This window comes from Corythoichthys intestinalis, chromosome 19 (genome assembly GCF_030265065.1).
Source record: "Corythoichthys intestinalis isolate RoL2023-P3 chromosome 19, ASM3026506v1, whole genome shotgun sequence".
Classification (NCBI taxonomy): Eukaryota; Metazoa; Chordata; class Actinopteri; order Syngnathiformes; family Syngnathidae; genus Corythoichthys; species Corythoichthys intestinalis.
In genome coordinates, this window is record NC_080413.1 from 663,669 (window position 1) to 674,360 (window position 10,692).

General features: G+C 39.9%; 1 protein-coding gene and 1 long non-coding RNA gene across 3 annotated transcripts in view; one reads left to right on the forward strand and one right to left on the reverse strand.

Annotated features, from left to right (window-relative positions):
• Positions 1 to 10,692, forward strand: part of LOC130907369 (uncharacterized) — a 22,305-nt gene that overhangs the window by 3,497 nt on the left and 8,116 nt on the right. The window contains exon 2 of one of the 2 annotated variants that reach the window (XR_009061458.1): positions 318 to 541. This is a non-coding gene — a long non-coding RNA (uncharacterized LOC130907369). The remainder of the gene's footprint in view (positions 1 to 317; positions 542 to 10,692) is intronic. The other variant, XR_009061457.1, reaches the window with a different exon arrangement.
• The window catches only part of ppp1r14c (protein phosphatase 1, regulatory (inhibitor) subunit 14C), a 19,826-nt gene continuing 19,206 nt past the window's right edge, over positions 10,073 to 10,692 (reverse strand). Inside the window, exon 4 of the mRNA XM_057822366.1 lies at positions 10,073 to 10,538. Coding sequence (XP_057678349.1) covers positions 10,464 to 10,538 — 75 coding nt within the window. The 3' untranslated portion in view covers positions 10,073 to 10,463. The remainder of the gene's footprint in view (positions 10,539 to 10,692) is intronic.

Sequence of the window (10,692 nt, forward strand, 5' to 3'; positions counted from 1 at the left end):
AAATCACCTTTTTCTAAGTGTAAGACGATGATTTTCCAGCAGAGGGAGCTCTAACCTTTAACTTCGAGTCACTTCACTACAGACGATAGTACACAAAAAGGCTCATTCTTTTTGGTCATATTTATTTAACAGTCTTGAGTATGCACCGTTGGTCCGTTTCCATGTTGTTGTCGTCAGTCAGACTTGAATCGTTTAGGGGGAAAAAACTCTACAAATCCTTAAACCATTCCTCATTCAAGCAAATCAGAATGAAGTCAGGCCTTGGTGATTTTGAGTGAATGTATGCTAATCTCTGATACGGATGCTCCATCGGTTAGGTTTACCCTCCTGTGAACCCTCCGCTGATTGGCGGCGGCGAGACGGCAACCATGGCAACCAGCCGTTGAGGCAATTCGGGCCACGGAGCGAGCGGCAGCCGGGCGGGGGGAGGGAGCGGCCCGGCCCGGCCCGGCCCGCAGGTATCGACGCCAGCCTTGGGAAACGTACGGCACCGGGGCCTTACGCTGTTCCTTAAGGTTAAATCATACCGGATTCGTGTGCGGTACGTATCAGCCAAGCTCCGTGTTGACTGCGTGCTCCACAGTACATCAAAATATAACTGAAGGTTTCATCTGAACAATATGATACCGTGGAGACGGATTAGCTCCGCCGCTATAGCTTGGCTAGTCCGTACAGTGCACGCATCTGGTATAAACGGAGCACTTATTTGAGTCGTCGGATCCCATTGGCAGCGCTGGACAGCCAATCCATTTTGACTGGGACGAAACATCCTTTTCCTCCCAATCAAAATGGATTTAATGTCTAGCGCCGTCAATGGCACTAAACGATTAGCATTCCCAGTTTAAATGAATTGGACATCTATCGCTGTCAGTGGCATGCAATGAGTTAACTATGAAAAAAACCAACTACTTTCGAGTGCCACTTCAGGCTGTACGCAGTGTACGTATTTGTTTTTAATCATTGTAATTTCATTCAGTTTTTATGAACATTGTATGTAGGGCTGCAGCTATTGATTATTTTAGTAGTCGAGTAATCGATGTACTAGTTAGTTCAAATAATCGAGTAATCGGATAAGGAACATGAAAAATTAAAATACTTGAGCTGAGCCTCAAACCATATAAAAAATAAATAAGGATTTATGCACAACATAAGAACAATAGCTAACTTACAGAGAAAAAGTCTGCAAGCTTAAATGCTATAAATGTTTTTTTTTTTTTTTTTAATACAATGCTCTAAACCAGGGGTGGGCAAACCGGTCCTCGAGGGCCGCAGTGGGTCCTGGTCTTTGTTCCAACTGACCCAGCACAGATAGTTTAACCAATGCGGTTTCAGCAGAAATGAGAAGCACCTGACTGCAATCGACTGATTGCACTTCAGATTGGTGAAAAGGCGTCCTCTTAATGGGTTGCAACAAAAATCCGCACCCACTGCGGCCCTTTGTGGAATAGTTTGCCCACCCTTGCTCTAAACAAATGGTTTAGACATATATTCCCACAGAAAAAAATGGCTAAATATAGAGGGCAGTGTATCCACCCAAATCAATAAAACTAAACGCAAACACTTTCAAAATAAACCATTATAATGCCACTTTAATTAAACGAATACTCGAAGCAGCAAATTTTAATTCGAACCTTTTTTTCTAATCGAATACTTGAGGTAATCAATCGTCGCAGCACTAATTGTACTCATTTTGGGGCTGGGAAATGATGATTTTCTGGCAATTCATCCCATTGTCATACAAACAAAGCAATAATAAATTGCAAAGTAATTTGTATAGCCGTAACAGTCATACCCAAATCTATCCTGATTTCCCTCTTGGCGTCCTATCGTGTAACCCTTCCTTCCCTATACTGTAGGTGTCCCCTTCAGTAATGTCGCTACCTTTTTGGGTTTTTCAAGGTCATTGTTGTTTTCCAAAATGGCTTCCAGCACAGCAAAATTTCAGAGACTTTGTTGCATGCTACTTTTAATCGCTACGGTATCTCTTGGGCAGCAGGCAGTACCGCCTCCATAGCAACAAAGCCTTCCGCTATTGCCGCGGCACTGTCGCTAATTGAGAGCTAATCATCGGCCGCTTGTTTGTTTGCTTCCACACATTTCACTAGAAACGGATGGCCTTCGACTCGACCGCTCCCCTTCGTTGTCGTCTAAATAGGCCCGGTCGCTGACGGTTATCTGTCCAGAGGACCGATCGCTGCGAAGTAATGACAAAAACAAGCATTTGCGACACAAACAAGCTAGTAGGCTTAAGGCAATGCGTGGCACCCATTCATTTTTCAGTCCCTGCTTTTAATCCCTATGAGTTTCTATTACAGGGTTTGTTTACTAGGGTTAAGACATGGAAAGGATGATTTCCATGGTACCAATTGATTTTGCGATGAGATGACAAAATGGGCATGCAGAAATGACTTTATTTGCTGTTGTATTACACCGGGCTACATATTTAAGGTGGAAAAGCAAATATCCCATTCGGATTTATTCATCTGCTTTCAATGGCAAATACTTTTTCTTAAAAATATACTGTATATAATAATATTGACTTGCATTTGAAGTATTTTTTGAAAAATAATTTCAAAAATGCCAAATCTTGTCACTAAATATTGTCTCATTTCAACACTGTTTATTAATTGTTCATGTTAATTATTTGTTTACAAAAATGTGGGAACAAAAAAAAAAAGTACTTTTTAATAAAGAGCATATTCCGTTTTTTTTTCCTTTTTTAAATTTAAAATATGTATTTTTAATTCAATTAAAACAATATTTGCAGTTTTGTAAAAATTAATATTTTAAAAATAAAATGTATATATAAATATACGAGACAATATAATGTGTAGTTTTTGCTTGTTAAATTTTAGTTTTGTTTAAAAACTTTTCTGAAAAAAACATGAGTTTAACTGTTGAATCTATAATTTATTTCCATTGTGTCACATTTCTTAGCTCTGTGAAAGAACATTTTATTCATGCTTATAAAACACATAACTGCTGTGAAACTATATTCATTTGTGAGACTGTATCCATCCATGTGAACCTCATCCTTTGAACATTTTACAATGGGTTTCTGACCGCCTTATCTGATTTAACTCCCTCTTGTACCAGCTAGAGCTAGTTTTCTAAGGTCGTAACTCAGGATGTTTTTCAGCTGAAAATCATCAGAGGTGGGCTGTCATAAGTTTCATTTTTACTTTCGTTGTAGGTATCCTTTCAACAAGCATATAGACCAGAGGTGGGCAAACCGGTCCTCGAGGGCCGCATTGGGTCCTGGTCTTTGGTCCAACTGACCCAGCACAGATAGTTTAACCAATGCAGTTTCAGCAGAAATGCGAAGCACCTGTCAGCAATCGACTGATTGCACTTGTAAAACAGCAGATTGGTGAAAAGGTGTCCTCCTAACGGGTTGCAACCAAAACCCGCACCCAGTGCGGCCCTTTGTGGAATAGTTTGCCCACCCCTGATATAGACCATTGACTTGTGTATTTTCGTTGTGTTCCTGCGTTGTCACAGCTCCTGGCTGGATCACACCATTTGTACCCTTGATATATATCTTGTTTATTAAGTCTTCGAAGCAGGCAATCCTTGGCTGAGTCTGATGCTTTTCTCTTATACAGTGTTGATACTGGTCTGGGTATTCAAAAGCAAACTTCCCTGACAATCTCCACCCAAGATGGGTGTTTCTGTTTTTCCCCTCACATGTTCAACTCAATCCACTTGACTTGATAAACTGCACTAACAAGCATGTAGTACAAAACAAGGTTTGCTTTCTCATGCGTCATGTGCCATCTTGAATCTCTTTAAATTTACTACGGTCCATCCATTTTTAAAAAGCGGATTGTTTTTCGTACTTTAAACATTTTTAAATAAAAATGATCATTTTTTAAGCATTGAAAATGTATTTTTGTTGTTGTTGTTGTTGTTAAGATTTTTTTTTTTACTGTTGTCTGCTGTCATTGACATAGATAGACGTCCAATCCATTTGGGCGAATGAAGGAATGTTGAAATCCCTTGTAGACGTCCAAGCTAATTGAAGTGAGAGAGAGGGAGGGTGGCAGTGAAAGAAAAATCACTGCCAACCCTCCCACTTCAAATGGATGCCAATGAGCTAACCTGCCCTCAAAGTATATTCATTGAACAACCTCTCACCACGGTGCATGGGTACCATCAATCTTTTGTGAAATACCAGGCAGGAAATATCTGGAGGACTCTCTGGTGCGAGACGTGCTGGTGTGGAGCCAGCTGACACGCAGAGGGGGGGGGGGATAAGTGAGGCATGCAGGGGGACCGACCAGCCGAGCTAGGCTGTAGCTCTCCCGGCCATCCTTAGCTATTCCACTCACATCACCTTGCGGTGCCAATGATTCAAGGCGGCGTGCACGCCGAGCGGGCCCAGCTGTGAAAAGTGGGTCACGGAATTAAAGGCGCACGCTCAGCTTCTCGCGTCCCCCCACCCTTCGACCGCTTTGCCAATTCGTGACAGCCTGTCTGGATCCCCTCCCATGCATGCACCGCGTCTCTCCGGGGGCAATATTCTACCTAGCAACAGCGTACAGTAGGGCACTAGGCTAGTCATATGCGGCTAGACTGCTAGCAGAGAAAGGTTACTCATGCGAGCAGTGAGCAATAAAGTCATACTCTGATGAACAATCAGACGGGGGTTGGCCTCGTTGGCAATGCGGAATTGCTTTCAAAAAAAGATCCCTTCCATCCTTACTCAAATTAGAACACTCGAACTAAAGAAAACACAACAACCTTCCTACTCTTCAAACTAAAAGATCAGATTTAAAAATATTTTTCAATGATAAGTCATTCCCCCCCAAAAAAAAAAAAAAAGATCATATTTACTATTTTTTCCCTGTTTTTCTTTCAAATGTAATTACACAAGTGAAACATTAAAGTCGTTTACTGGTTTTATTATTTTTTTAAATACATTTTTTGCAAATGACAGCATTTGGAAAATGAAATGATACATATAAAGATAATATTTGGGCTTTTGCTTTTTGTACACAGTTTTAATTAAATGGGAAACCATTTAAATCCTATTTACTGTTACTTTTTTTTTAAATTGAATAATGCATACAGTACCTGTCAACCCGAGGCCGTTGGCAATCTTATAAATGACGTATGCCCTTACAAATTGGTGACTAATCTTACAACGTTGTATATAGCGTGCAATATGAGACAAAAATAAAACTCAATTTTTCAAATTTATTGGTAATATAGTCACATATAACCTGGTGCAATCAATTTTCAGCTACATCATGATTACTAAAACAAACAGTGACGTTTGCTATAATTGTATGTAGCACTTTTGGCAATTTCGATCACGTCTTTTGATGGCTGCACTTGAGCTCGCAATTCAGTTTGACTTGAAGGTAGTTCGTTAGTGTGTCCAATTATAAATTTAAAAGGTCAATTGATAAAATTAACATTTCTTTTGCTAATTCTGAGACGTGATCAGCAGTAGTTGCGGGCAAATTGTGTCCGGCAAGAAATTGGCAGAATAAAATCTCGGCTTTCGTCACTTTTCATTCTGCAGACTGCATCTTTATGACCAGTGTTGTTAATCCTACTTTTAAAAAGTAATTAATTAGTTACAAATTACTTCTCCCAAAAAGTAATTGAGTTGGTAACTCGCTTACCTGAATGTAAGAGTAATTAGTTACTTGGCAAAGTAACTGGTGTTACCTTTCATGTTTTTTTCCAAAAAACAATAATCTTTGCTATGTTTGGAAGTCATTTCATGTTGTGAATCAACTGTTAAAATTGCTCCCATTTTTGCATGAGTTCCCTTCTGTCTACTTTCGACATGTGAAAGTTTTAAAACTGTTTCATCATTTCAAGAGAGATTCAAGTCAAGATTTTGCCGATTTAGTAGTATTTTAGATAAAAAGTTACTTAGGTTTGCTAGGAAGGTTCACTACAACAGAGCCTTTCTGAGAAGTCTACTGCTTTAAAATGGAGGCTGTTTATGAACGACGCCGAGTCTGTCATTTCGCATGCAGTTCTATATGCATGTGATATCTAGGCATAGACTGTAGTCTGTCGGCTACAGTAAGGAAATATTGGAGCCACCTAGCCTAGCATAGCGTTTGCTACGGCGTCAAAACAAACACTCTTCTCTCTCAGTGTCTGATCTTTCTCGCGTCATTCAGCCAACGTAGTAACGCATAGTAACGCACATTGTCTCGTTGCCGAAACTGTGACAAAATCCGAACGGACATAAAGCATGAAATACGTACAGATTTTGAACGTACGGCGTACACATTTAAAAATCAGTGCTCACTTGTACAAATTACGCCGAAACCGTACAACTTGACGGGTATGAACATAGTATTTTAAAAAAATTAAATATAGGAACATATATAGTCATTGACATCTAATCCATTTGGCCCTGGAACATGCCGGCCATCCCGCTTTAAAATCTATCACTGGCAGTGAATAATCTAAGCCCTGCCCCCTCCAGTGAACCTTTTTAGCCACAAATTCACATACAGCGTTTTAAAACAACGCAGATATCTGCAATTTTTATTAACAGCAAGAAAAACACTACACACTTTTTTTTCAAAACAACTTTGCCTATTGTAGATGTACAGAAAAAACAGCAGCTGAAGGAAAAAAAAAAACAATCTTAATAAAAAGGTATAAAAAGGAAGGGCTTTGTGAAATAAAAACCTGCCCACTCCTACACATGCTACTTGAAAAATACATGCAAAGCTTTCCTATATGGACACTTTTAAAATAGGCTGGCATAAATTATAAAATGTGAACCTATTACCCCTGAACCGCTTCTCAGTAGAGGAAAAAAATCCCAAAAGTACCGACGCACGCAAGCCTTGACGCGTCGTGTTCGCCCCTGACGTTGCTGACGTCGCACAGTGAAATTTTTTTTTTTTCCTATCCTTTTTAAAATATTGCCACGACCTGGGAAGGACATCAAAAACAGCACCATTTTTCCCTCCCATAACTTCTCCTGATTTCTCTTCGATGTGTCACATCGATTCCAAATCAAAGTTCTATAAAGTGAAAGCGTTAAGTTCAAAGTTTCTCGGTTATAAATAACTTACAGTATAGGGATACTCTGTCAGTGTTTATTTAGTGTTTGCATGCAAAATGGGGTTCAAGAGTAAAATCCACCGTTGCCCTGCTTGTTTTGTCGGAGGGTTTTCTCCTACTGGGGTGTATTCATACGGCAGCGTATTTGCTGACGTAGAAGATAAATAAGGTGACTGAATTTCAACCTTTGGTGTCAAAACGGTACGTTTTCCTGTAGATCTAACATTTTAACGCCATCCGTCAGACGCGAGAAGAACTCCGCGGAAGTCAAACGGGTCCACGAGAATGTCACAAATTGTAACGTCAACCGTATCGCACGAGAACGGAACACTAATGACGTTGAAATGTGAATCGCAAGAACCCCCACAGAACACGTGTCATAAAGTGAACTTTTTGAGTTGTACCGTAAAACCGATCACGCTAGATTGTAACGTTAAAATGCGAATCACAACTTAAATCATGTTGAAACGTGAAAGTTAAAAATTTTGAATGTCTCACGATTTACCGTAAACATTGATTACTTCAAAGTGTGTAACTTAAAACCTATTACGGTACAAGGTGACGCTAATTACGTTCAAATGTGAATTGCGATAAAACGTAGACCTTATGTTACAATGTGAAGCTTCAACTGTCAGGTTAACACGTGAAACTTATCTTTTGCCACGTAAAACATTTTACAATGCGAAATTTATCCTATCTCGTCACGATGCGATAAATACCACATGAAACGAATCTCGTTATAACGTGAAAATGAACTTTTTTCATCATTGCAGCAACAAGACGCATCCGTATCCCGACGACTAAAAGTCCTCGACTCGATGGTAGCGCCCAGCTTCCCGGCCAAATAAATAATTAACCGCCCGCCCGCCCATCTACCTATCAAAGCTGCTATTCTGTAACTGAAATGTACCGTCCCCACCTAACGATTCTTTGACCGTCCTGCCTTAGGACATTCCTAATTTACATTTGGCAATTGTAAACATTTCAAGTTGTCAAGGGCAGACAGTTTAAGTTCAGCGCCGACCGGGACATCCTGACTAAAAATGACTTCACCGCCGTATCCTGTTTATTGGACTTGAACGCGAATGACCGCGCGAGTGAAATGTCCTTAAAACAAAACCAAAATGGGTGGAACACGAGCTAAAGGTTGACAATCATCAGGTTTGTCGTCGGGAACTACGACGCGCCTCACCGATGTGAAAGTCAAACAAAACGGCGGGGTTGTCGCAGCGTCCTCGCATACGGTCGGCGCTAGGCATCGAGTGGCATCCGTCGACTATCGTCCTATTTTGATCATCTTTTAATTCATATTGCACAAATCCTCCCCTTAACATTCTTTTCTAATTTTCCAATTCTTTGATTTCAATCATTTTAATCATTTTTTAATTGGAGGGAGGGGGGTATTTATTTACAGTGTATCACAAAAGTGAGTACACCCCACACATTTCTGCAGATACTTAAGTATATCTTTTCATGGGACAACACTGACAAAATGACACTTTGACACAATGAAAAAGTAGTCTGTGTGCAGCTTATATAATAGAGTTCATTTATTTTCCCCTCAAAATAACAAAATATAGTAGGGCTGCAGCTATCGATTATTTTAGTAGTCGATTAATCAATGAACTAGTTCGAAAAATCGAGTCATCGGATAGGGAACATAAAAAAATTAAATACCCGAGTTGCACCGCAAACGATTTAGAAATATAAATAAATGAGGATCTATGTACAACAAAAGAACAATTGGCTAACTTACATAGCAAAAGTCCACTAGCTTAAATGCTATAAAATGCTAACGTTTTTTTTTTTTTTTAACAATGCTCTGGTGGTTCAGACACATATTTCCACAAAAAAACGGCCAAATATAGTACCTATAAATTACGAATGCATTAAAAAAAAAACATAAGCTCAAACAAAAACTTAGCTTGTGTTGGTCTTAACATGGAGCAGCTGGATTCAGCCACGTGAAACGAGGCAGACTCGGCTTATCCACCCAAATCCAAACTAAATGCAAACACTTTCAAAATAAACCATGACAACACCACTTTAATTAAACGAATACTCAAAGCAGCAAAATTCAATTTGAATCTTTTTTTTTCTAATCGAATACCCGAGTTAATCGAGTAATCGTTGCAACACTGAAATATAGCATTAATATCTAAACCTCTGGCAACAAAAATGAGTACACCCCTCAGAAACTACGTACATCCCTAAATGTCCAAATTGAGTACTGCTTGTCATTTCCCCTCCAAAATGTCATGTGACTCGTTACAGGAAAGCTGTCAGCATTGCTGCAGAGATTGAAGAGGTGGGGGGTCAGCCTATTAGTGCTCAGAAAGCCCGCAAAGACTTTGCTGAAGACATGTCAACAAAGCACATGGATTACTGGAACCATGTCCTATGGTCTGATGAGACGGGCGGGCTTTCTTCAGAAGAGGCTTCCTCCTGGGGTGACAGCCACGCACACCAATTTGATGTAGAGTACTAACAGGCTGACCCCTCACCTCTTCAATCTCTGCAGCAATGCTGACAGCACTCCTGTAACAAGTCACATAACATTTTGGAGGGAAAATGACAAGCAGTACTCAATGTGGACATTTGGGAATGTATGTATTTTCTAAGGGGTGTACTCCTTTTTGTTGCCAGGGGTTTAGATATTAATGGCTATATTTTGAGTACTTTTGAGGGGAAAATAACTTGATTATATAAGCTGCACACAGACTACTTTTCGTTGTGTCAAAGTGTCATTTTGTCAGTCTTGTCCCATGAAAAGATATACCTGAATATCTGCACAAATGCGAGGGGTGCATTGACTTTTGTGATACACTGTATTTTCAACATTTGAAACCAGAAATATTTTTCAATGAATTCAACTATACAAAAAGATTTTTCTTTTTTTTAAATTTAAACAACGGGAACAAAACCCCTATATTCTCTGTAGTCCTCGATAAAAGCAGATGATTGTCTCTGTAAATAATGAAGAAGAATACGGCAAATAACAATTTATGCGCGAGTCGACGAAAAATTGGCCACGAGTCGACTCGCATTATAATCCTTCGGGGCGGTTGACTGAAAATCTCCTCGACAGGCTAGCGAAAATAAGTTCAAATGTCAGGAGGGTGGGTGGATGAGCAGGAAATAACAGTGACAGCAGTAAAAACAAAAGTTAGCATAGCTCTACAGCTGATTTCACTGCAAATGCAGTACAGTGTATAGACTTATTTCCTCCCTTTGCATGGACAGATTTGCTACTTTGGCCGTCGTAACAGTCCGCTAAGGTAGCGTAGGAAAGCGTCCTTGTCATTGAGCGAGGGCTTGACTTATTTTCCGATGAGTTAGTGAAGTGTCGCGGGTAAGGTAGGGATCGGGCAGCAGAAAATGAGGCGGTGTCGGGAGTCCCGCCCCACCCCCCGACATTATAGACCCTTCTTTGACGGCGCGCTGAGCTTCCTCATTCCTCTTATCCTGCCCAGCAACTCGCGGACGAAATCCTTGGGGAGAGAGAGAGAGAAAGCAGATGGAATATATATTTCCTGCATGACATATTCACTCCGATGGTAAAATATGCGGTAATTCTGCTATAGTTTTAAAAATCATTTTATTCATCGTTCTTTTAGCTTTTTTTAATTAAAAAAAAAAAAAAAA